Genomic DNA, 27,452 nt, shown 5'->3' with positions numbered 1-27,452 from the left:
TTAGGGCTGTACAGCTTGGAGAAGAGATGGCTGAGGGGGGATATGATAGAGGTCTTTAAGATCATGAGAGGTCTTGAACGAGTAGATGTGGCTCGGTTATTTTCACTTTCGAATAATAGAAGGACTAGGGGGCATTCCATGAAGTTAGCAAGTAGCACATTTAAGACTAATCGGAGAAAATTCTTTTTCACTCAACGCACAATAAAGCTCTGGAATTTGTTGCCAGAGGATGTGGTTAGTGCAGTTAGTGTAGCTGGGTTCAAAAAAGGTTTGGATAAGTTCTTGGAGGAGAAGTCCATTAATGGCTATTAATCAATTTTACTTAGGGAATAGCCACTGCTATTAATTGCATCAGTAGCATGGGATCTTCTTAGTGTTTGGGTAATTGCCAGGTTCTTGTGGCCTGGTTTGGCCTCTGTTGGAAACAGGATGCTGGGCTTGATGGACCCTTGGTCTGACCCAGCATGGCAATTTCTTATGTTCTTATGTTATGTTCAGCATATTACATATTACATATTCCCGAGCGCTGTGACAACGCTGGCACAGGAAGTCGCATCTGCAGCTGCAGAGCACACGGCGCTGGGCTTTACCTGTTGTTCCACTGGTGAAGCAGACAATGCTCAGGTCCTCGGGTTTAGGTGGCTAAAAGCAGAGCAGGAAGCCTGTTAGTGGAATTATTGCCGGGATGCCGAAAGAACTGAACGATTTTTTTTTTTTTAAATGTATGAACTTACAATTGGCTTTTTAAAGTGCTCTTTACCCAGGTCCTGCATTACAGAAAGAAAAAAAAAACAGGTTGAAATTAAGGTAGTCAAGTAACCAGTGCCCGATGTCAAAGACACTCTGTTGTATTTATTTATTTATTTATTTTTAATTTTTATATACCGAGGTTCTTATAGAGACTATAAATCACTCCGGTTTACATATAACGATAAACTGCCCAACAGAGATAAGGGGGCTTTACATAGAACAGTGGTACATATGGAACATTATAACTGGATGACAATTTAACATAATGATAATAAATAATATAGAATAGTTTTACTTGTAATTAATAAAATTATGTAATATAAACTGTATAATTTAAATATTTAACTTGGATATAGTGACATATTAACCATGCCAAATATAAATAATAAGATAAAATGAATTTTGAACTTAGAAATTGTAGTCCAGTTGCAGAGGAAAATATAAATAAGATTAATTTTTAGAACTCAAAGATTGTTGTCCAGTTGCAGAGACCTGAAGGTAGGACTTGGTATGGTGACCATAATTAGGGGATACTTCTTATTTGGAAGACTTTCCGTCTTGGTAGGATTGTGAGTCTGGGAAGGCTTGTTGGAAAAGAAGAGTCTTTAGCCTTTTTTTGAACTCTTGATGATTGGGTTCAAGTCTTAGATTTGGGGGGAGCATGTTCCACTGGTGGGGGCCTGCTAAGGATAGCGCTCTTTTGCTCAGAGATGATTTTACTTGTTGGGCATGCAGTGATCCTTTGTAAGCGCTTCTGATAGGTCTGGAAGATGTGTGCGGTTGGAGTTGAAAGCTTAACGTGATGGGAGCTATTTTGTTTGTTGCTTTGTGGATGATTGTGAGTACCTTATAGAGTATCCTTTGTTTAATGGGAAGCCAATGTAGATTACTAAGGATTGGGGTGATGTGATCTTTTTTGTTAGTGCTTGTTAGAATTCTGGCAGCAGAATTCTGTACCATCTGTAATGGTTTGATCGTGTTGTTGGGTAGACCTAGTAGCAGGGAGTTGCAATAGTCGAGCTTTGATAATATTATGGATTGAAGTACTAGCCTGAAGTCGGAGAAATAAAGGAGGGGTTTAAGTTTTTTGAGGACTTGCAGTTTGTAAAAGCAGTCCTTCGTGGTATTGTTTACGAACTTTTTTAGGTTAAGATGATTGTCAAGCCATGCTCCAAGGTCTCTGACGTCCGGTGAGAACATGTTATTAGCGTTTGGTAGAGAGAAGCTAGAAGAGATTGTGAGTGGATCCTGAGAGACAATGAGCATTTCGGTTTTATTGGCATTCAATACTAGGTTGAGGCTTGAGAGTAATTCCTTAATGGGCTGTAGGCATTCGTTCCAGTAAGTGATGGTTTTTTGAAGGGATTCTGTAATCGGGAGAAGGATTTGAATGTCGTCTGCATAGAGGTAATGGGTAAGCTTGAGGTTTGAGAGTAGGTGGCAGAGAGGGAGGAGGTAGATATTGAATAGGGTGGGAGAAAGTGAGGATCCTTGCGGGACTCCTTGCTCTGTAAGGATTGGATGTGATTCTTTGTTGTTTATCCTTACTTTGTAGAATCTGTTGCTTAGGAATGAGTGAAACCATTTGAGAGCTGTGCCTTTGATCCCTATATTAGTTAGTTGGTCTATAAGTGTAGTATGTTTTACCGTAACAAACGCCGCAGAAAGATCAAGTAGAACCAGCAGGTAAGATTGTTTTTTCTCCAGGTTCACGAGGATGGTATCAGTGAGCGATAATAAGAGAGATTCGGTGTTTAGTCGTTTTCGGAAGCCATATTGAGCTGGGGATAGAATGTTATGATCTTCCAGATATTCTGACAGTTGCTTGTTGACAATTTTTTCCATCAGTTTGGCGATGAGTGGTAAGTTTGCAATCGGTCGGAAGTTAGCTGGGTCTGATGGAGAAGCATTTGGTTTCTTCAGTAACGGTTTCAGGATTGCCAATTTTAACTGGTTAGGAACTGAGCCTTGAGACAGGGATGTGTTGATAATTTCTGCTATTGGTTTTGAGATGGTGTTTGGTATGGCAATGAGGAGATTTGTTGGTAATGGGTCTGATGGGTGTGAGGATGGTTTTAGTTTTTTGAGTGTATTTTCGATCTCCAGTGAAGAAGTGAGCTCGAATGAGTCCATGCTTGTGTTTTGTTGCGGCACTGTTGTTAGATGGTGTGTTAAGGTGGGGCTATTGGATGTAATTGAATGGGTAAGGTTAGTGATTTTTGTCTTGAAGTAGTTGGCTAGCTCGTTAGCTTTGTTGAGCGCTTGGTGGTCTGGGATCGTGAGAGGAGATGGTTTGGTTAGAGAGGAGACGTAAGAAAAAAGGGCCTTTGAGTCGAAAATGAAGTTGTGTATTTTTTTTGCATAGAATTCTTTCTTTGTTCTAAGGATAGTATTCCTGTAGGAGTTGAGGTGGGATTTGTAGATGGTTTGTGTCGAAGTGGATGAGTTTTTTCTCCAGCTTTGCTCTTTTTTTCTAAGAGATTGTTTGAGGGATTTAAGTTCGGCTGTAAACCAAGGTTTTCTATTGTCTAATGTAGGTTGTATGGTTTTAGTTGTGGTTGGGCAGATTTTATCTGCAATTTTATTGTTAATATTGATCCAAGAGGTGGTAGCAGTTGTTGCGTCTGTGAGGTCAAGTTGATTTAAAGCTTCGGACATCTTTTCACTGAGTATGTCTAGAGAGCAAGGTTTCCTGAATTGGATGGTGGATTTGGTAGTGATTTGAGGTGGAGGTTTGTTGATCCTAAGGGTTGTGTGGATGACTCTGTGGTCTGACCATGGAACTGGTAAACAAGTGGGGTTGGTGTAAATGTTGAAGAGTTCGTTAATAAAGATGAGGTCCAAAGTGTGGCCTGCCTTGTGGGTAGGACTGTTGATAATTTGAGCGAAGCCCAAGTGGTTGAGTGAGGAAAGAAAGGTTTGGCAGTTGATAGATTGTGGTGTAGCGTCTACATGTAAATTAAAGTCTCCGAGGATTATAGCAGGTTTTTCAGTGTTTATGTGTTTAGCTATAAGTTCGATCAGTGGGGAGGGATCCAGTTCTAGGGTACCTGGTGGGGCGTAGACTAAGGTTATTTGGATTTGATCCGATTTAAAGAGGGAGAATTCTAGTTTGGTGGAGGCGTTGGTAAGTTGTAAAGTTATATTAAGTCCTTTTTTTGCTGCAAGGAGGAGTCCCCCACCTCTTTTTTTGGGTCTGGGGACAGAAAATAAGTCATAAGATTGAATGGGCAGTTGATTTGTAAGTACAGTATCTGTGTGTTTTAGCCATGTCTCTGTAATTGCACAGATATCTGGGTTGACTTCTATGAGATAGTCACTGAGGATGTCCATTTTTTTGGAAAGAGACTGAGCATTGAATAGAGTTAATGTAAATAAAGAGAGTCCTAAGATTTGTGTTATAGGTGATATCATTATTGGTAAAAGCCTTTGTTGTCGTGCGATGTGATGAATTGCAGGTTTTGTGTGCTTTCTGAGGTTATGCCAGATTTTGGGTATGGTGCAGAGGTGCATTGTTGTGGTTCAGTTGGTTGGGAGCAATGTTTCGATATTGAAGATGCTGGGCTAAGTATTGGTGAGGTTGACTGAATGCTGGACTGAATGCTGGAAAATGCTGAGTGAAAGCTGGAGAGGCTGACTGAATGCTGGAGAGGCTGGATGAATGCTGGAGAGGCTGGATGAATGCTGGAGAATGCTGGAGAGGCTGGAGAGGCTGGAAGAATGCTGGAGAGGCTGAGTGAATGCTGGAGAGGCTGGAGGCTGGATGAGTGCTGGAGAGGCTGGATGAATGCTGGAGAGGCTGGGTGAATGCTGGAGAGGCTGGAGGCTGGATGAGTGCTGGAGAGGCTGGATGAATGCTGGAGAGGCTGGGTGAATGCTGGAGAGGCTGGAGGCTGGATGAGTGCTGGAGAGGCTGGATGAGTGCTGGAGAATGCTGGAGAGGCTGGAGGCTGGATGAGTGCTGGAGAGGCTGGATGAATGCTGGAGAGGCTGGGTGAATGCTGGAGAGGCTGGGTGAATGCTGGAGAGGCTGGAGGCTGGATGAGTGCTGGAGAATGCTGGATGAGTGCTGGAGAGGCTGGATGAATGCTGGAGAGGCTGGGTGAATGCTGGAGAGGCTGGAGGCTGGATGAGTGCTGGAGAATGCTGGATGAGTGCTGGAGAGTCTGATTACATGCTGGAGCAGCTTGTGAGTGTTGGAAAGGCTGTTATGTGTATGGGTCGCTGGACAAATGGTTGGATAACGTTGATGTAGCGTGCTTCGGTAGTGTAGGCTGGGTTGTGTGGCAGAGTCGTTTAGCATAGGTGGTTTCTTGTTGTGCTCAGGTTCACACGAAGGGGCACACAAAGGGGCAAGCCCCTTTGTCGTGCTCCTTCGGCGTGCGACGCCCGGCGCGCGACGCCTAGCTGGGTGGGATTTAAAGCTCTGCTGAGCTTTAACTGGTTGGCTAGCTATATTATTTATGGGCGGGTCTTAGCGTGTGTCCCTGCTTTTTTAATCTTTTAGTTTGTCTTTTTATATCTTTTCGTCGAGTTGTGTCCGCCGGATTGGGCCTCGGCGCGCGCGGCTGGCGTTGGGGTCCCCCGGGTGGGGAGGCCGGGTGGGGAGGCCGAGCACTGACCTGACCTTCCCCCGGTGGGGCTCCGGCGCCGGTCGCGCAGGTCTTCGGTCGCCGCGTGTAGCAGGAGGAAAAGGAGGTAATGGCGCCTGCAGTCGGGATTTAAAGCCCTGTCGGGCTTTCTTTGGTTGGCTGGTAAGTTTCTGATTTGGGCGGGCCTTAGCGCTTTACCTCGTGGTGTCCGCCGGATTGGGCCTCGGCGCGCGCGGCTGGCGTTGGGGTCCCCCGGGTGGGGAGGCCGAGCACTGACCTGACCTTCCCCCGGTGGGGCTCCGGCGCCGGTCGCGCAGGTCTTCGGTCGCCGCGTGTAGCAGGAGGAAAAGGAGGTAATGGCGCCTGCAGTCGGGATTTAAAGCCCTGTCGGGCTTTCTCTGGTTGGCTGGTAAGTTTCTGATTTGGGCGGGCCCTTAGCGCTTTACCTCGTGGTGTCCGCCGGATTGGGCCTCGGCGCGCGCGGCTGGCGTTGGGGTCCCCCGGGTGGGGAGGCCGAGCACTGACCTGACCTTCCCCCGGTGGGGCTCCGGCGCCGGTCGCGCAGGTCTTCGGTCGCCGCGTGTAGCAGGAGGAAAAGGAGGTAATGGCGCCTGCAGTCGGGATTTAAAAGCCCTGTCGGGCTTTCTCTGGTTGGCTGGTAAGTTTCTGATTTGGGCGGGCCTTAGCGCTTTACCTCGTGGTGTCCGCCGGATTGGGCCTCGGCGCGCGCGGCTGGCGTTGGGGTCCCCCGGGTGGGGAGGCCGAGCACTGACCTGACCTTCCCCCGGTGGGGCTCCGGCGCCGGTCGCGCAGGTCTTCGGTCGCCGCGTGTAGCAGGAGGAAAAGGAGGTAATGGCGCCTGCAGTCGGGATTTAAAGCCCTGTCGGGCTTTCTCTGGTTGGCTGGTAAGTTTCTGATTTGGGCGGGCCTTAGCGCTTTACCTCGTGGTGTCCGCCGGATTGGGCCTCGGCGCGCGCGGCTGGCGTTGGGGTCCCCCGGGTGGGGAGGCCGAGCACTGACCTGACCTTCCCCCGGTGGGGCTCCGGCGCCGGTCGCGCAGGTCTTCGGTCGCCGCGTGTAGCAGGAGGAAAAGGAGGTAATGGCGCCTGCAGTCGGGATTTAAAGCCCTGTCGGGCTTTCTCTGGTTGGCTGGTAAGTTTCTGATTTGGGCGGGCCTTAGCGCTTTACCTCGTGGTGTCCGCCGGATTGGGCCTCGGCGCGCGCGGCTGGCGTTGGGGTCCCCCGGGTGGGGAGGCCGAGCACTGACCTGACCTTCCCCCGGTGGGGCTCCGGCGCCGGTCGCGCAGGTCTTCGGTCGCCGCGTGTAGCAGGAGGAAGATTGTACCAGAAGATTATGACCAGAAGATTATGACGCTCTATAGAATTCCAAGTCATTTATAATGATAATTGTCCTAATTTGCATCAGTCTGGATTTTGGTTTTGCTCTCCAGTCACAGCAATGAGTATCAAGAAAAAGCCAGGACATGGAAGGTTTGCTCACAAGTCTGCTACCACTTATTCAGTCACTTTCCCTCAGAGGGCTGGCTAAAGAGGTCTGATCTTGCTGCCTGTCAGTATTTGCTGACACCACGGGCCACGGCTCCGGCGCCCAGTGACCTTTCCGTCTGCTCTACCGCAGGAGCCAAGTCAGCGCTGGGAAGGGCGCGCAGGGGATTTCGAAAGGAAAATCCCCGCATCTTGTTTGCCAGCTCCGCCTCTCCCCCAGCCCTTGCACCTTTGCAGCAGCGCAGGTGAAAAACGCGCTGGGACTTTTACCTGCGGAGACGGAGGGAAATTCCTAACGGTTACCTGGGCGAGATCCTATGAAAACTGTGCCGAGGGAGGGTAACTGTACATGCAGACTCTACGGAGGATTTCCAGAGCAAACTCTTTTTTTTTTGTTTGCTTTCAATACATTTCATACAAGCATAGCTTTATATGGAAATAAAATTGCACATAACGCCAAGAACAATGCCTAATACAGCTAAAATAACTATTAAAAATCAAGGAAACAGGTACCGTTTGTGCCCAAATAGGAGATCTAGTAAGAGACAGGATAACCCAGATAGCTCTTAAATATAACAAAAGGTCTCAAAATTTCATATCTAATCTCAGAATATTACAGTTTAGAAGATTTCGAATCCAAGAGGGGGGTACCACAAGGATCATCCCTCTCCCCGACTCTTTTCAACATTTATCTGCTCCCGCTCTGTCAACTTCTCACCAACCTTAAGCTAAGACATTACCTATACGCGGATGATATTCAAATCCTCATCCCTATAGAAGATTCCCTACACAAAGCTATATCATACTGGAATAAATGTCTGTCAGCTATCAACAATCTACTCACCAGCATCAACTTGGTTCTAAACAAAAACAAAACTGAAATCCTCATTATAGCACCGGAAAACTATACCCCCTCCTCACATTCTAACACCAACCAACATCCGGACACGGCAGGGCTCTCCACCACGCATCAAGTTAGAGACCTGGGAGTCATCATAGACAGCAGACTCAGTCTCAACAAATTCGTCAACAACACAACAAAAGAATGTTTCTTTAAACTTCAAACATTAAAGAAACTCAAACCACTCCTCCTATACAGAGACTTCCGCATGGTTCTACAAGCCATCATTCTCACTAAGCTGGATTACTGTAACTCTCTCCTCCTAGGCCTTCCAGCATGCACCACCAAACCACTTCAGATGGTCCTGAACGCCTCTGCAAGAATTCTATCAAATGCCAAAAAAAGAGATCATATCACCCCAATCCTCCACCATCTCCACTGGCTTCCGATTAAATACAGGATCCAGTTCAAGTCTTTAATGATGATACATAAGGCCTTACACAACATCGCACCTCTCAACCTAACATTCCAAATTCAATTACACACATCTGTGAAACCAACCAGAAGCGCCTATCAGAACAGACTAATCACCCAACCTGCGAAATCCGTTCTGAGGAAACGTGCATTATCCACAGCGGGCCCTTCACTTTGGAACTCGCTCCCTCCAGACCTGCGTCTGGAACCACGCCACTCTACTTTTAAAAAGAAACTTAAGACTTGGCTGTTCAAACAAGCTTTCCCCTAGAGCCAAGAACACGAAGAAAAGTAACCTACTTCGATTAATTTGTACAATGTTAAAACTTGTTTACTTAATTTTCAATGTTCAATGTAAAAACTCCTGTTTTATTCTTATTCTGTTCTATGTAAACCGCTAAATGTAGCGACAGTTATTGTTCCTTGTGAACCGGGGTGATATGTATATTATACAGGAACCTCCGGTATATAAATCATTTAAATAAATAAATAAATAAATAAATAAATTTCTTGGAATCAATAAAAAAAAACCTGTCAGAGGCTCCTCCCCCCTCCCCCACGTGCTTGCTGTGGGTGGGGAGATAGAAGGGGGAGGAGCTGGAGTGGGCACAGCAGAGCAGAAAACAATGGGGCTGCTCCCTTCTACAGCCCCTCCTCTCCTGTTCCCTGCAGGCTGCCTGGGTGGGGAGGAGACAGAGCAGGAAGCAGAACCGCCTGGGATTCAGGGCCCGGAATCGACAGGCAGCATTTTTTTTTGTAAATAAATAATGCAATGCAGGTCATGGGATTAAAAGCAGGACTGGGTCAGCCTGTGCCCTTTCACATGGAGCTACTGAATACAGTGTAAAGTGCGGGTAACTCACTAGAGAAATCTTAATTCCGGGGGGGGGGATACAATGAATTGCCCTGGATCAGATACCTCCAGCTCCTGCAACGAGAGGATCTCGACTCCCAGCTCCTTCCCCTTTTCCTTCAGTTCCCTGTCAAAGGGGTCCATTAAAATGATCATCTCCAGCACCGGAGTTTCTCCTTTCTCGCGGTTGTCGAGCAGCGTGGTGGCCTTGTCCGGCGTGTCACAGATCACTGTGGATAACTCGGCTAGGACAGCAAGCACACTCGTTAGCACTGCTCGGTTCCAGAGAGAGAGAGAGAGAATTTCAGGAAAAGAACAGCAAAGGAAAGACTGGGCCTGAAGGGTTCACGTCACAATCCGGGAATGTCAGGAGTCGGGATCCTAAGTTGGATTCGTGACAGGCTGCCACACCCTACCCTAGACCAACAGCAGAACCATCCTCTGATGTGGTTTTGCATGAGGGTCCGAGACCGCTTTTGGCCCCTCCTTTCAGCATGAGTTTCATAAATCCAGGCTTGGAGCTTAAAATCTCACCGAGCAGCTGTTAGGTGAGGAGGAGGAGGAGGCCCACCCTCTATCCCTCGTCCTTCTGTTTTGGCGCTCTGAGCAAGCCTGTCTGCAATCGTACCGGCGCGCCTTCATCTCTTCCGATCGCAGCGGCAGGCTCACCTCTTCGCCGTTTCCAAGAGCTAAAATTTTGCCCTGACTCTGCGGGGATTTACTCTGATTTTCAAAGTAAAACTCGCTTTCAAAATTATCCCGGGTACAGCCACTCGCGCATAATCGCCCCCTGCTATTTGGTGCGCGCAGGCAGTGTTGCCAACAAAATTTCCACGCATACTTTTTAAAATACAAAAGGGGGAAATCTTCAAAAGGACCTGCGCGTTTAAATCTGGATTTTAGATGTGTAAATGCACTTTAAGACGATAACTTTCAAACTAGCACGCGGGCACATCTGTGTGTATTCATCGGCCCACACCCAGGGGCGTGGCTATTTTAACACATGCACGCGTATATGCTCGCACCTTATAAAATAGCCTGGTGGCACGGACATGTGCACCAAGTTTTATGTGGCCACGCGCATGTGTGTGCAAATGTTGCTTTTACTGCGTAAACCGGGGGATTTAAAAAGGGCGCGCACCGCCATTTCCAGTTACATCGGTTCATCCCCAGTTCACCCAGTTAAGAGAGAGGTCTTCCAAACCCCCTTGGTTTAATAGCCTTCTATGAAATATTCTTCCCCATAATTTTTGGTAATGCTTTCTGCCACAAATAATTTATCTAGAACAAGGGTCACCAGCGGGATGCTGACTTCTGCCTCTGGGGGAAGGGGTTCTTTCCTCTAGTGAAGTCCTATAACCTCGGGGGAGTGGGGAGGCGGGTAATGAGGGGGGAATTTACCACCCCGTACGGCACTGCACGCCCTCTGTCATGCCGGCGCTGCTTTTTCCAAACTTGCTGGCTGGTTCTGCTAACCTCGCACACCAAGCAATTAACAAAGCTGGCCTGCAAATTTTGCAAATGATGACGGTGTTGGTGTTGCAGAGGGGGCGGTGTGTCTTCACATGTACCGGGCATTACTGACCCCTGAGCTCGAAGTTTGTTCTTGCATCGTGCATGACAGTCCCAAAGTGGAGATGCTATACCGGTGGATTTAATTAATAACTGTACAGTACAGGGAATTGGAGGATATTCCAAGCACATGTTTTTTTGAATTCTTTAATAAATTGCTGAAAGACATTGGTATTTTATTTATTTGTTATCATTAATTACCCAAGGAGGTATGCCGTACACTAACGACGAGCAAACATGGACATAGCAACATAATGACCCCATACTGCATACAGGCCTTACAATAACCTAAATGCAAAAACAAAATCTCCAGGTTTGTGGCTTTCTGCATAAAATAAAATATCCTTCAGAGGTCCCAGAGAAAACAAAGGAAGCAGAGGTTATTACGAGAAAATCAGAATTAGGGTTCAAAGCCCAATGAAATCTGACATTTACATTGTGACATAGTGAAGGACGGCAGATAAAGACCAAAATGCTCCACTCAGGCTGCCCAGCAAATGTCCTTTTTAATATTTTTTTAAATTATTATTTATCTTAAGGGTAGTAGCCACTGCCACTCTGTGGCAGATAAAGACCAAAATGCTCCACTCAGGCTGCCCAGCAAATGTCCTTTTAATATTTTTTTAAATTATTATTTATCTTAAGGGTAGTAGCCACTGCCACTCTGTGCAGGCCATCCCCAAGCAGAAATGCAAACTTTAGGTGTACTGGTAAAGTTACCCCATTTGTTCATTTGATTTATCCCCAAAGGAGAATTTTTAAATTATGGTTTAACTCAATGAAACGTATTAATGAATTTATTTAATCTATTGGCAAGAGCACCTGATTCAATTCAAAAGCCTTAGGGCTTTAGTCAACCAACTGTGACCTGAGCACATCTCCCTCATAGCACCGACATATGTGCAGAACAAAAGCCAAACTGGTCACGCATTGTTTGATTTTCCAACTTAAACATTCCCAATATGAAGGAGACATGCACCAACCACAATTCTTTAAACTAGGCTTTTGGGTAATATGAAGTTTGATACTCCCTCAGATTAGTTTGGAGATGAGTTTGTTCAATTTGTACTGCTCAGAATAGGCGGAACACAATGAAAATCAGATGATGAATGTCTCAAACACAAAAGCAAGATAATTTGTTTACCTCTGTTCACTATAAATACGATTGCTTCTGGTCCTAGAGTGTCATACAGCGGAACGCAGACCATGGAATAGGTATAGCAGGAGAGCTCGGCTATAACCCACTGCACAACAAATAAAATAATAATAATAATGTGGTTATTTTCAGGTGCAAGAATAAAGTTCACTCAACCTATTCCAAGCTCAGTTGTGTAGTTTTTAGGCAGAATAAAGGGTTTGTCTGATGCTATTTGGTAAACCAACTTATTTTGGAGATAGCAAAATTTCTTACCTGTAACAGGTGTTCTCCGAGGACAGCAGGATGTCAGTCCTCACACTTGGATGTCATCATTGGATGGAGCCTGGCCCGGAACTTTGATCTCAAGGATTCTAGAACTTTCAAACATGCCCTGCTGAGCATGTGCAGCTAGAGTCATCACCCTGCCCCCTAGGCAGAATCCCTCAGTCCATGATACAGCTAATACATGGAAAAACCAACTCCCAGGGGAGGCGGCAGGTTTTATGAGGACTAACATCCTGCTGTTCTCAGAGAACACCTGTTACAGGTAAGCAACTTTGCTTTCTCAGAGGACAAGCAGGATGGTAGTCCACACGCATGAGTGAATCCCTAGCTATAGGCTGTCCGAGCAGGACAAAATGGGAAACCACACAGTGCAGAAGTACTGCCCGTCTCCCTTTTGCCTGTGAGGCAGCCGACCCACAAGGGGTCCAGGCTGAAGAAGAGTTGGGTTCTACAAAGAAAATCCATAGAAATGACTGAGACACAAAACCCTCATGAGTAGCAGGGGCACCTAAGGCAGAGGAGTGATGCGAGTACGAGTAGAAGCATAGTCCACATCATGGAAAACCTTACAAGCAGGGTTTTGGATCACTAACCCTGACAATGAAGTAGGCCTAGAACCTCCTGGGTACAGAAAAAGGTCTAGAGATCTAAACAAGAGAAGGACTCTTAGACAAAGACCGCACAGTTTCCTTCGTTATTAGAAGACAACCGAAAACCCAACTGGGGCCCGAGAACTCCCCAGAAAGAAACTGCAGTCCACTGACATCCGAAGGACAAGATGTCTCTGAAGAGTGTGCCATATGTGACTGATAGGCACAATGGGCAGAAAAGCCCGAGCAACGCTTGCAGAATAATGGCAGGAGTGTGAGAGAGATCCTATGTGCCGAAGCATCAGACCAAGCTGACCATGTAGGACAGTGTCAAGAGTTTCAGGAGATAAACTGCAACCCCTGAATAGATCACTAGCCCAACTCCTGAGCAGGAAGAGAAGTTAGGCCTGAAGCTCACCCGTAGTGCACTTTGTCAAGGGCAGGGCTATCCATCCTGTATACAGGATCGGTCAGGTGAACAGGAAGGCCCTTTGGGCAACCTAGTGAAGAGAGAAAAGCTAAAGACAGAATTGGCCAGAGCCTGGCAAAAATATAGGGAAAATGTGGTGTATCTTTCCCTGTAGGTATACACTAAAATATACCATGATTGCCTTAGCTTTTCCTCCCCCTCCCCCGACATCCCAACTGGAAGTCAGAAGAAGCGAGAACACAAGGCGGCAGACCGCTGAACTGCTGTGATAAGCACAAGTCGCTAGGTGGTATATCCCAACCCCAAGCAAACAAACCACTGCAAGGCATGGAATGGAACCATAACAAGGAACAGAGCCGAGGCATCCATGGTATGGAATGGTCTGAGGCATCCATGGAATGGATGGGTCTGCCACCTCGAAGCCATAAGCGCTCGATGACTCTGGTGCCTTGAGTCCACAAATGCCTACAGTACGGAAGGCCCTTATGGCATCAAGAGCTGTCAGACACCCCAATGGTATTGAGGGCACCCTAGCACTTTGATGGCTTCAAGCGTGACCATGGCCCTCAATGGCAGTCCTCGTCCCCGACGTGGTCTTGATATCGATGTGTCAGATTAACTGTGCATTGGTCACAGAAGTGCACAGGCATCTGTTACTGGGCATGGCACTGAAGGTGCGGCAGCAAGCTACTTGCCCAGGCTCCTGCTCACCCTCTTTCACAAGGAGACTGCACTGCCATCGCCGGCAAGCAGGAGGGGAGGCTACATCATCCAGGGCTCCTGTCCTTGGAGACTAGTTCCTTTGGTTTTGGGGGGGGATGAGCTCCCCCCGTCACAGGAACGGTATGGTCCTCGATCACTTCACCGTCTGGCCTCCATCAATGCCGATTGATCGGTGAAACATGGAACTCCTGCCCGGGTAGAACTCAGGCGCGTCCCCAGGCTCAGCAGCCTACACAGATCACCAACAGACGACACTCAGTCAGTCCTGCCAGCACTGGGCAAAAGGTACAAAAACAGACAGAGAAAGGAGAAGACACAGAAACTGAATTGCAGGTGCACCTGCCTGCCCACAGCCTGGTGCCCACCCACCACCACCTCCAACGGCCAAAAGACCAGCTGCAAAGCCATAGGTGCTTGCGCTGACAGATGCGCCCCCTTGGTGCGCTCGAAGGAACACAACAAAGGAAACTGCCCCTTTGTGCGCGCCTGAAGTGCTAGCCCAAAGTAGAGAATTTACCTTACTTTACCCAACTTTACTCCAAGGCTGCCCTTACCATATAGCAAACCTCACTAACTAGCAGCCCTCACAGCCAAACGAGCCTCACCACCTCGCCAGCTCTCCTACCTGTCTGACCTCTGCAGCACATACAGCACGCTTCACTACCTTGACAACCTTCCTACCTGCTGACTCTACTGTCTGGCCTGCGCCTGAAATAAATGAATTTTAACACCAGCCCTAACCATACCTATCACAAAATGGAGTCAGCCAACTCTATCGAAGTCATCGGACGTGGAAAATTTGGAAAGCGCCAGAGAACTTCAAGACACACGCAAAAAGAGAACAAATCCTAATCTACCCCAACTTAAATAACACCTCCCCTGCAAATTCTCCCTTTCTAATGTTCACACTATTATTAATAAATGCTCAATCATTACAAAAAAAAAAAAATACCACTAATAAAAGATCTACTTGAGGAACTAAATCCCTCAGTCCTCTGCATCACCGAAACACGGCTGAAAGATAACGATAATGTCCTTCTAAACCAAATCGATCATCCCAGCTATGATATCTTCCACTTCCCCAGAAAAAAATTGTAAAGGTGAGGGCTTATTTTTATTTATTTTATGATTGTTACTTTGTAATCCGCGCCAAACATCTAATGGAAGTAGTGGAATAAAAGTATTTTAAATAAATATAATAAATATTAATAGCCTGCAAAATAGAATTCAAACTTAAACCCTACAATGTTGAGATAACCCTCCCCACCCGCCCATGAAGTTGCAATACTAAAATCATCACTCTTAAACATCGGCCTGATCTATTGCCCACCTGGATCACTCCAAAAAAACTGCTCACCCTTTAACTGAAAGCTTCACTAAAGCGTTTCCAGCTCCTGAATCAACTCTAATTGAAGGGGACTTTAACTTACATGTAGACCGTATACCTAAATCTACAGCATGCCAAACCTTCCTAGATACTATGGAAGCCATGGGCTGGTCTCAACATATAACCAAACCCACTCATAAACCAGGACACATTCTTGACTTAATTTTTGCCAATCATATTAATTGCATCATCAATTCCTCTCACAAGATATTGCCCTGGACCGATCACCAGCTAATAAAAGCAGAAGTAACTCTCCTCACCACACAACAAACACACACAAATAATAATCAATCCTTCAAATACAGAAAAAAGACTGAACCTGAAATACTCGAAGAACCAAGTAAAAACAAAATAAAAGAATTCAATCTCGACAATGCCTCCACATCCTATGACTGCTGGGATAAAATCATCAATGAAATAGCGGACATCCTATGCCCAATTCAGAAAAAAGCACTCCAAAATAAAAGCTACAAAAGAAACCTTGGTGTATAGTGAAGATCTAAGACATACTAAACAGACGCTGCGAAAATCCGAAAAGCACTGGCGGAAATACCAATCTACAGTTTCACTAGAAAGATACAAATCCCTATTAACAAAATACCATGAACAGATAAACAAAGCAAAAAAAGAATACTTCGCAAAACAGATTCATAATATAATATTAAATTCCAAATTAGTCTTTGAAACAGTTAAAAACCTAATCAAGGACCCATCCTCCTCTATATCTAATAACCATCAATTCTCAAACAAATCATGCAATGAATGTGCCAAATCACTACTAAACAAAATTAATAAGCTAAAGACACAATTATCCAGCAGCACATCAACAACAGAGCCTGAAGGAAAATCCAGTCAAGTTTCATGGAGCTCATTAGACCTAGCTTCAAATTGTGAAATAAACCAAATCATCACTATAATGAAGCCTCCCCCTCACCCGCTACACCCGATCCCTGCAAGTACACTGAAAACAGTAAACAGTGCAATGACTCCGATAGTTACAACCATAATAAACCACTCACTAACAGAAGGACCAATCCCCAATACAGCTATACAAGTGGTAATTAAACCAATACTAAAAAGTAAAACTGGCAGAACAGACGACTGGGACAATTACCGACCAATATCCAACTTGCTTTTATAGCAAAAATCCTAGAAAAAGCAGTATTAATACAATTAGAGAACCACCTAGAAGACAATAATATACTTTACCCCAAACCAATTCGGATTCAGAAAAAATCACTCAACAGAAACTCTTCTTGTCTCCTTAACTGACCCTGTACTACAAGGATTTGAAAACAATGAATCATATACCCTGGTACTAATCAATCTTACAGCAGCATTCGACACATTTGACCACACCCTGCTAAGCCACCAACTAAGAGAAATTAGAATAGACAGAAATATTAACAATTGGTTCTCTTCTTTTCTAAAAGATAGGACATTTCAAGTCAAATTAGACAATCAAATCTCTGACAGCTTCCCTATCAATACAGGCATCCCTCAAGGATCAGCACTCTCGGCACACGATTCAACATATATCTGTTGCCTATATGCACATTTCTTGCAAATCTAGGACTCAACTTCTTCCTGTATGCAGACAATATACTATTTTATATACCATTTGACAAAACATTTGAAAAAACTGCATTGTCCCTGTCAACGTACATGAAGGAAATACAACAAAAACTTTCTCAATTGAAACTAACTCTAAACCCCCCAAAAAATGAAATTTTGTGGTTAAGAAGAGATACAACGATAATCAAACCACCAACCCTAAACCTAGGGATCACTAATATTACTCCCTTAGATCAAGAATGTGACTTGGGAATTCAGATCGACGAGAACGTCACTATGAAAAAGCATATAAGCAAATTAATCAAAACAGGGTACTCTAAGCTAAGAATTTTACATCGACTGAAACCCTTGTTTACATTTCAAGACTTCCATACTGTTCTACAAACACTCATATTCTCTGCAACTCTCTCCTATTAGGTCTACCATTGAACATACTAAAACCACTACAGCTACTTCAAAATGCCTCCGCTAGACTCTTACTAGAACAAGGAAATTCGAACACATCACCCCTTCACTGATTGCTCTTTACTGGCTTCCTATACAATCCAGAATTCACTATAAAGTCTTAATACTAATATTCAGTATCATCAACAACATTACCCCAAGCTTTCTCGGAGTGACAATTCAAAACTACACACCACAGAGAGACCTAAAACCTCAAAACAAAGGACTGCTTATAGTACCTTCAACTCAGAAAACACATCTAACGCAAATAAGAGACCATATGTTTTCAAAAGCAGGTCCCAAGTTGTGGAACTCAATACCAGAGTCATTATGTCAAATATCAGATAGAAAGAACTTCAAGCGTGAACTGAAAACTTGGCTCTTCAAAAAAGCATACGATTTAACGTAAAGACCAATAATCTGATAACAACGTCATCAGTACCAGAGTTTAATGTTAATGGAGCAAACAATATGCAATGAATGATGTGATGTAAATTGATGAAAAAAGAGTGAGCAATAAGTAATGAATAAGGTTGCACACTGATATTTTTAGAGCGAGCAATAATTATGAATGATATGATGTACAGTTAGTAGGATTAGATCTTGTATTCATTTTAAACCGATCATGAATATGCACCTTGAATACTGTGTACAATTCTGGTCACCGCATCTCAAAAAAGATATAGTTGCGATGGAGAAGATACAGAGAAGGGCAAATAAATGATAAAGGGAATGGAACAGCTCCCCTATGAGGAAAGGCTGAAAAGGTTAGGGCTGTTCAGCTTGAAAAAGAGACGGCTGAGGGGGGAATATGATAGAGGTCTTTAAGTTCACGAGTAGATGTGAATCGGTTATTTACACTTTCGAATAATAGAAGGATAGGGGGCATTCCATGAAGTTAGCAAGTAGCACATTTAAGACTAATCGGAGAAAATTATTTTTCACTCAACACACAATTAAGCTCTGGAATTTGTTGCCAGAGGATGTGGTTGGTGCAGTTAGTATAGCTGGGTTCAAAAAAGGTTTGGATAAGTTCTTGGAGAAGTCCATTAACTGCTATTAATCAAGTTCTTATGAAATAGAATAGTAATTAATTTTATTTATTTATTTATTTGTTGAGTTTTATATACTGTCATTCGGGAACTGCCATCACAACGGTTTATATATTTTGAAATTAGAAGGGAGGTACAAAGTATAGTAAAGTGGGCATGCAAGTGTACAAGTGGTCAAAGGTAAAGGAGCAGTCTGGGCAAAGTCCATTATGGTAAGGGATCATATTGAGGTTACATTAAAGAGGCAGTTTTCGTGCAAAGGGAATAGTTAAGTTCTTAGTTGTAGCTGTTGTGTAGTCATGTTATTATGTTGACTTTGGGGAGCTGGGCGTGATTAGTTCTGGTTGGAAGGTCTGTTGTGGATAGGATATTGGTTGTCTTTGTAGGCTTTGTAGGTTTTGATGAACAACCATGTTTTTAAGTCCTGAACTAGAGTATAGAGTAACTAGTGTAATTTGTGGTGTTGAATTAAAAGATGACTGCTAACCCACAATATGTGATCATTAACCATGAATATGTATGCGTATCTTGTAAACCGTTGTGATCTAAGAACATAAGAACATAAGAAATTGCCATGCTGGGTCAGACCAAGGGTCCATCAAGCCCAGCATCCTTTTTCCAACAGAGGCCAAAACCAGGCCACAAGAACCTGGCAATTACCCAAACACCAAGAAGATCCCATGCTACTGATGCAATTAATAGCAGTGGCTATTCCCTAAGTAAAATTAATTAATAGCCATTAATGGACTTATCCTCCAAGAACTTATCCAAACCTTTTTTGAACCCAGCTACACTAACTGCACTAACCACATCCTCTGGCAACAAATTCCAGAGCTTTATTGTGTGTTGAGTGAAAAAGCATTTTCTCTAATTAGTTTTAAATGTGCTACTTGCTAACTTCATGGAATGCCCCCTAGTCCTTCTATTATTCGAAAGTGAAAATACCTTTGGAAATATGGTATATGAAAATAACTTTGGAAAGATGGTATATGAAATGCCTAAATAAATAAATATATATTTTAAAGGAAGAAATAAACTTTGCCAGACTTAGACAAAGATAGCAAAGCTGAATACCGTGAGTATATGGCATCCACGATCAAACGGCTCCGCAGGAAAAAAGAGACTGAGGGATTCTGCTTAGGGGGCAGGGTGATAACTACAGCTGCACATGATCAGTAGGGCATGTTTGAAAGTTCTAGAACTTTTGAGATCAAAGTTCCGTGCTGGGCTCCTCCCAATGAAGTCACCCATGTGTGAAAACTACCATCCTGCTTGTCCTCGGAGAACGTCAGTACCAAGTTCCTATTAATAGTTCAGAAACCTTTCACAAGCCTAAAAATTCTCAGACTCCGTGCACCAAAGTGTCAACTCTGGTCATTGTGAATGAGAATGAATAATGAGCTCTAAGAAGGGACGGCAGCTGTCCAGCAGGGAGATTCAGCCCTAGCAGCTGTTACAGGATCTCTCACTGTATCTCATTGCAAGGCCCGCTACATTCAGTGGGGTTTTGTTGGCAGGCAGTGGGATATTGCTCATCTTATCTCATAGTGAATGTAATCAATGTTGCATCTGTAGTACTGACAGAACAATAGCCTCTCGCACCACGAAGGAATAAAAATAGCTACAAAAAATTTTCATGGAAAAGTTTTTTCACTATAGACTTCCCACAGGAAAATTTCTGCAAAAAAAAAAATCAAAAATTCACTTTTGCACATCCTTATTCAGCGACCTCCCTCCAGGGTACACAGATATATTGCACACATAGTCACTATGGATAACATAAAGACCTGACTAGGTCATTAGGACAAGTGGGGTCATTAGGACACGTTTGGGAACCTCCATCCTATGGGGCGGATTTTAAAAAGCATTTACATGCGTAAATCTGGGTTTTACGCATGTAAATGCACTTTACTCGAGTAAGTGGGCTTTTGAAAATTGCTACAATATATGCCATTGAATCGTCCATAGGATTTATTCACATAAGTGCACTTTACGTGAGTAAATGGCTTTTGAAAATTGCTACAATAATAGTTACATTTATGCGCGTAACTCCTTTGAAAATAACCCCCTATATATTTAGGGACCTTCGTTTACAGTTTTGATTTTATTTTTTCCTGGGAATTTCAATGTTATAACAAAAAGAAAATCAGTGGAAAAATGACTTTTATAACAGGCAGGAGAAAATTCAGTAGTAAAGTTATTTTTCCATGGTTCTTATTTTGTTATAATATTGAAATTCCCAGGAAAAATGAAATATAAAACTGAAAATGAAGGTCTCTCTCTATATATTTCATTTCCAGCACTTATTAATAAGACACTTATTAGTCCAGCAAAAGCAAAACAACCTTATTATCTTATTAACACCCTTGTTTGAATCTTAAGTGGTTTTGTCTTTGTCTCCAGGTTCTTCTGAGTTACTTGTTGAAGGCAATCACCACCTCATTAAAATACCTTTCCCTTCGGTTGCGTTGTTTAATTGGCATGCACCATAAAGGCAAGATGCACAAATTTTCCATCTGTAAGTGACAAGAACGTCACGTGTTCGTATTTCTTTTACCAGGCCCAGCTTACCTCCGGTCTGTTCTGCGCAAAGATACCCACAAATTGACTTGGCGAAGGTCGACATCCTTTGTGTATGAGCCCCGACCCCAATAATTCAGCTCTGTCTGACACCTGCAGAAGAAAAATCATGAATGTGCCATTTAATTCAGGCCACCCTTTCTTCTGACTCTTGACAAATGCCAAGCAAAATATTAGAATTTAGTATGGACCACAACTGGTAGAATCGAAACTGCAATAACAAACAATCTCCCACAGTGTAGGATCTCACAATATATAACTGCTTAATTATAAAGAGGCCATCATTCTTCCAGTCTACCATAGTTCGTACGGAAGATATTTATAATCATAGGTCTCAATAAACAACAGCTTTTTCTTTTTTTGTACTTATTTCATTTAAAATAATAACTACGACTACTGAAATCATGAATGCCCGTCACTGACCAACATTTCGAGATTCTCTGTATCAAGGGCCACTGCTTCTTGTACGGACAGGATCCTGCTGATACAAGATGTAACCTCCCCTGGCACAAAATATTAGAACATGCTGGTTGCTGTTTTAACCCAGGAAGCGCCCACCTGTTTGTAGGTCAACCATCGATACGGCTGGTTCGGTTTCCTGAAGCCCAAACACGGCCCATTGTCTAACATAAAAAAAAATGTTTTAAGGAATAATTAAAAACAAGGTTGGAAAGATATTAAAATCATGGCATTGACATGTCGTTCAGATGCATTCCTGGTGTCTGCGGAGTGGAAGCACATGGCAGATAGCACTTTGGGGGAAATAAGACATGGTGACCTGTTATAGCAAGGATAGTGCTTAAAACGGGGTGTTCCAATGATTGCACGGCCTTCCTGGAGGACCTGTTGTAACAATCTTTTCAATATCCTGCGACCTGCGGCTTTTCTTGTCTTGCACTCCCTTCCCCCCCCCACACGCATACTGCTTATGGAAGTGCCATAGATTTTAAATTATATGACAAGAAATGTGCTTCTCAGACTGTAATAATGAATTTTTCGTATTCTTGATTATTGCACATGAGTGCCTCTCCTACATCTGATCATTATTGTGGGGATTTCAGTATAAGCAATTCACCCTTCCCCTTCGCACTGCCATGAGTGCGAAGGGGAAGGGTGAATTGAGTCACCTGTATTTTCTGACAAACGTCATCTTTTACTCTGAGCTGCTCGTTCTCTTTGAACCTGCGGGAGGCTCCCGAAAGTCAGCCCAATGAAAAGGTGTCACCTTCGTTTCTACACACCCACGTGGACTGAAGTGACAGCCATACTAGTACAAACAAACCAGACCTTGACATCTTGCCCATCTGGCTGGCAACAATTTAGAACAACGGAAAGAAGAGGACCGAGTGCAGGGAAGGACTCAAGCTCCCTAGTGCTGTTCTCAGCCCGTTTGTAAGTACGTACTGAAATTATGTGCAGGGCATCTAAAAACCGCTATCACAATAATAACAATAATACTGTACTCTGTAGAGCTGATGCTGGAGCTGCAATAGGCCGACAGTGACCTGAACTGTTACTTGCTGTAAAGAGTTCAGCAGATAATCCCACCCCGGGGTACGGATGACTTAATGACCAGCCTCGTCTATTCCTTTCTTTAGCATTAAGGAAGAAAAATTAAAATTCAGCTAGCAGTTAAACAAAAACCTTAAGCTCCCATTTTGGTGTTCGGATTATGATCGCCTTCTTATCCTTATTAGAATTAGGGGTGTGCATGGAAACATTTTATTGCTTTGTGCCATGGTGGCATTTCATTTCAAATTTATTTATCATTCATTGCAAGTATTTACTGTACTTCTCACTCGCTATTGTATTACTCAGTGAGGTACGGGGTAATTCGTAGCTTACGTCTGTATGACAGAAGAGAAAATAAAAACTGAGTCATGGAGCAGGCGGGGAGGGACTTAAGGTTAAAAGGATGGTGGAGCACATGTGGAATATATTGAGTTGGGAAATGAGGTGGGGTAGTGTAATGCAAATAAGATAAGGAAACAGTGCCAAGGAGCGAGTAAAGGGGGCGGGATTTGTAGGGTGGAGATGTAGAAGGATGGTATAGAAGTTACAGTGTAAATAGGCACAGTGCAATGTATAGTGGGGCATAGGTTATACACAGGTTATGCACAAATAGGCAAGGTGGAAAGTACAGAAGAGTGTGGCACAAGTTATGCAGGATAGGATGACATTATGCAGAAGGTTCTGGAAGTGGTCTGAGCAGGCAGTAAGGAATGGGTCAGGGCTGGTGCCAGTGGGGCTCGGGAGGGTAGGCTCGGTGCAGGAGCCAGGTTTTGACCGTGCGACAGAATGATAAAATAGTGTGGTGGCCAGTCTGGCCTCTGCTGGGAGAGAGTTCCAGAGTTTGGGGAGGAAGAGGGAGAAGCTGTGCTTGTGGGCGGAGGCTAGCGTGACCTCAGCCTCCAGGAGGGTAGGAAGTCTTTCAGATAGGTGGGGTCTAGCCCTTTCTGTGACTTGAAGGCAATTGACAGGGCTTTAAATTGAGGTTTGGTTGGTTTTTCTGCGCATATATCATTTGATTCATTTTAGCACATATTTTTAACTAAATTTTTCAATAGCACACTGAGATGCTTTGGCAGGCATAAAAATGACACAAATGTCATAAAACAATATTTGGTTATTTATTGTGTTTTTTCAGATGGGACATGATTAGGGACATGTCCCTAATTAGAACCCCATGCAGGCAACAATCGAGATTACACATAAATGAAGAATGAACAGGCAAAGAGTGGGCAATATAATTAAAAAAACAAACAAACAGGGTGTGTGGTTATAACATAGCATGCAGACATTATACTCAACGTAAAATAAAACATATGAAAGAAAATATATTAGTTCAAAAAAATGAAGACAGAAGAATAGGAACCAAGGAAGAAGCAATGGAGCCGGGAATCGGGCAAACTGAACTTCTAAAAAAAACCCACACTGCTGCACGAAGCCATTGGACATCTTGAATCGTGCCTCAGCTTTGGCTAGAGCCTGAACAGACGTGGCAACGGCCTTGGCTTGGCTAGTCCCCCAACAGTCATGTCGTAATCGGTGATGCACAATGGGGAAGCTGGCCATTGGGAGCCCGCTCTGTAGTAACTTCAGATTAGCAATAATAAACTGAATCTAAGTCCATCCGAGTTAGTGCTTAGCTCACCTGATACCCGGAGGCCTCTCTGGAAGACTTCGTACAAAGTCTTGGCGTCCTCGTAATAGTAAGCCATCAATTTGTCCGTCTTTAACAATGGAGATCTGCGACCTCCACCCTAAATGCAAAAAACAAAGCCATAAACAGAGAAGGTAACTGAAGAATTAAAACATTTCTCTTCTAAAAAAAATTCCAGGCTGAAAAAAATTATGCATAAATGGAAAAATAATTTGAGTTTAAATAGACCAAATGCACGATCTTCTGAATGATTTATTCTTAAGCAATATTATAATATCCAATGAGGTCTTATGACTTTTATCATTCTGTGGGCAGCCACATTCAAGTATAAAATATTTTAAATATTTTAAATTCTTAATAAGAAACTTCAAGTGTCAATTTTAATATAAACTTTTAGTGCTTGGCAGAAAAGAACTGGCAAGAGGGTCCTGAAAAACTGCCTATAGCTCCTGAGTCTATGATGGAGTAATTAGGGAAGTAATTGTGGTTTAGCTTAGCACATGGCCAGATGAAGGGAATGGGAACTCGTGTCAATGTTGCCTGTAGTGCCAATTATTTCCATTATGAATGAGGAAAAACATCTCTATTTCAGTTCTTTTCCTTCCTATTTTTGCAGTCGATCCTCACAGTTTATCTATATGGTCAGCAATGCGTACATGGGAGCTAATCTTTCAGGAACAAGTGCTGAGAGCACTCGCTTTTAAAGATGACATTTCTGACTTACCTGAGTTCCAACTGATTGATTGTTCAGGTCTATCGGAGACCTAACAGGTTTGGGTCTGGCGATCATCCAAAGGAATGCTGAGACCCCAAGTGCGATGAATCCAACCACAGCAGGTGTTGGGAGTGGGGAGAATAAGAAGTCCAGAAGAAAATTCATGGCCCTGGTTCAGTAACCGAGCATGCAACCTAAACAGAGAGACAAGAAGTCAGTGACATTATTCTGCCTCAATCAGAAGTGAAGGGTAAGACGAGCAAGAGACAGATTCAGATTCTGAACAGATTTGTGTTTGGTCTTTGGAAATATTGACATGGGGATTTGATGGTGAAATTCATATAAACGCTCGTTAGACATGGTTTTTTCAAACACATGTGTTGAGCTCATGACATTGAGAATTTGAGGAAAAATAAATTAAATCCCCAAATACCAGTGAACAAGCCCAGACTTTTTAAAGTTACGAGAACCAATATTTTGATCGAAAATTGTCACAATAGCTACAAAGTTTGTATAGATTTTGCCAAAAAACGTGGTTTGGAAGGGAGAGCAAAGTATTTTCTTAGCCATACCCATCTGACTGTGTTTGGCTTTTCTGGTCTCCAAGAATCTCAGTTGGCTGCACTTCCATTCATTGGACTAGCATAAAGAGTTGTTGTAGCCCATAAGTTTTCCAGATCCCATCGGCCCATTCCTCTGATAAAGTCATGCATGACAACTTTTTATGTGGATCCAAGGAAAGGTATCCTGGTCTATTGAGATTCCCAATTTCTGTAGGATCCACAAAGCTACTTGAATTCTAGTTTTGCAAGTAAATAATCCCCAGATGAAAGAATGGAGTAGGTATGGTCAGAGTTGCTTAAGTTTCTTCTTTGGTGTTTAGTGGTAGTGGGGGGGGAATGCCATTATTTTTGGTTAGAAATGCCACCATATTCCCCTTTTCTGCCTGAGGAAGGGACCCAGTGTCCCAAATATTTGTCTTCAAGGGGGCAATTTGTAGAATGCCTATGGCTTCTTTTCACCAGCAGGTCTCCATGTGAGAGCATGCATGACTTTTTGCTTAGTAACTTGCCATGAGAACAGAAGTCCCCTCCCAACACTTGCAGCTGCTTTTTCCGCTGGTACTTTTTTCATGAGAAATAATGTGAAAATTTGAAAATGCAATCTGCGTGCGCCATTTTCCTCCCCGATGGAAGCAAACCCCTGGGAACGCCTCTTCTCGCTGCAACTAAACGTTTTCGCTGCATTGAGAGAGGACACTTTCCAGACAGCTGATTTACACACGCACAGAGCTTGGAAAATTATCCTCCCTGCATTCATCAGCTTCATAAAACCATCAGCTTTGCCAGACTACTTTTTTATTTTTATTTTGAGCCTTGAAAAATTCAAATAGCTGTACTCGTGCTGGAAAAAACTAAATTCTTTGCAAGTCGTGATTTGTTATATTTGGACCATTTCCCTTCTATATGTCTCCTAAAAATTTCAAGGATTATTAAACCTGCCTTCCCCCCTTCCTCATCTCTCACTTTTCTGTGTAAACCCTCTGCATTTGGGTTTTTAGAATATATTATCAACCTCATTCCTGTATGCATGGAGCTCTTTGTCCATTTTCGGATATGCGGAGTCACTTTCCTAACATAATCACTACCAACTGGAATGGGACAGAGTAAGAGTTCTGAGACTGCCCCGTTTGTGGTATCAGCTCAAATTAGGGGCAAGAAACTATCAGGGTCATTTATCAAATCGCATTAGGGCCTTATCGCGCGCGTTAGGGCCCTAACACCCACTATAATGCCGTAACGTGCGCGATAAATACTGCATTGCAAAATGTGTATGCAAATCTTAAATTGGTATTTGAGTGGGAGGAGTTTGGGTGGAGTAAATGGAAATGAGGGTCTGTTAACGTGGCGTGCAATAGAGTAACGTACGGTAACGCAGGTTTTAATGCCAGAAATAACTACACCTTTTTTCTGTGTATCAGCTGAAATGGGTTTTTTTGTTGCAAATGCCAGTCCGGGAGAGGGAGAGAGAGCGCCTTTGTGGAGGCTCACATATAAGTTAACTTTTTATACCACTGTAAGGGGGGGCATTATGAAATCGGGGTACGAACAGCACATTTGCCATCAGTGAACATTTGCTGTCATTTGGAGTAATGAAAGGTAAAAGAAGAGTAGATTTGTACCACGTCCTTTCTACCCAGCTTGATGGACTCTCAACCTAGCTGTAATCAAACTAGGTAGAGGGTAAATTGTACAAATCAACTCTTCTTTTACCTTTTATCCCTCCAAATCACATAAAATCTTCACTGATGGCAACAGTGCAGTTCGTATCTGACTGTGCATATAAAACTGTCCCCCAAAATCTACCCCACCCCCCAAACCTCACCCCGATTTACTAGTGCCCTCTTTCTTTTTTTTTTTTTTATTTATATTTTATTCAATTTCAAAATACATTAACAAGACGAATCTTGTATTAGAAAATCCAAAAAAGGCACAAAAAATATTTACAACTAAGAAAAGAAAGGAAAATAACAATTATATAACCCAATTCGGTTCAAGTCCCCTATCTGGGAGGGATTACACAACTTCAAGCAATTGTAAAATTACAATTAAACAAGCAAAAAGAGAGCAGTATAACGAGCGAGAGTATCAGTTATTAGGACTTGTACACTGTAATAACAGTTATGGAAGTCTGACAAGGAACATTATTCAGATGGTTGTTTATCTGCAAGAAATAAAGACAATTGCGCAGGTTGAAAAAAAAATATGAATTTCCCTTATCC

The 27,452-nt window shown here is 43.4% G+C and overlaps 1 protein-coding gene across 14 annotated transcripts in view; it reads right to left on the bottom strand.

Annotated features, from left to right (window-relative positions):
• ACSL5 (acyl-CoA synthetase long chain family member 5) overlaps positions 1-27,452 on the bottom strand; it is a 168,726-nt gene that overhangs the window by 61,691 nt on the left and 79,583 nt on the right. For all 14 annotated transcript variants that reach the window (XM_029610383.1, XM_029610385.1, XM_029610390.1 and 11 more), the window contains 8 exons: positions 24,680-24,864; positions 23,947-24,055; positions 21,351-21,415; positions 20,784-20,885; positions 11,733-11,832; positions 9,083-9,261; positions 735-767; positions 591-642 (listed from right to left, as the gene is read on the bottom strand). In XM_029610383.1, coding sequence (XP_029466243.1) covers positions 591-642; positions 735-767; positions 9,083-9,261; positions 11,733-11,832; positions 20,784-20,885; positions 21,351-21,415; positions 23,947-24,055; positions 24,680-24,835 — 796 coding nt within the window. In that variant the 5' untranslated portion in view covers positions 24,836-24,864. The remainder of the gene's footprint in view (positions 1-590; positions 643-734; positions 768-9,082; positions 9,262-11,732; positions 11,833-20,783; positions 20,886-21,350; positions 21,416-23,946; positions 24,056-24,679; positions 24,865-27,452) is intronic.

This window comes from Rhinatrema bivittatum, chromosome 7, assembly GCF_901001135.1.
Source record: "Rhinatrema bivittatum chromosome 7, aRhiBiv1.1, whole genome shotgun sequence".
NCBI classification, from domain to species: domain Eukaryota; kingdom Metazoa; phylum Chordata; class Amphibia; order Gymnophiona; family Rhinatrematidae; genus Rhinatrema; species Rhinatrema bivittatum.
This window is presented reverse-complemented; position numbering and strand designations above follow the sequence as displayed.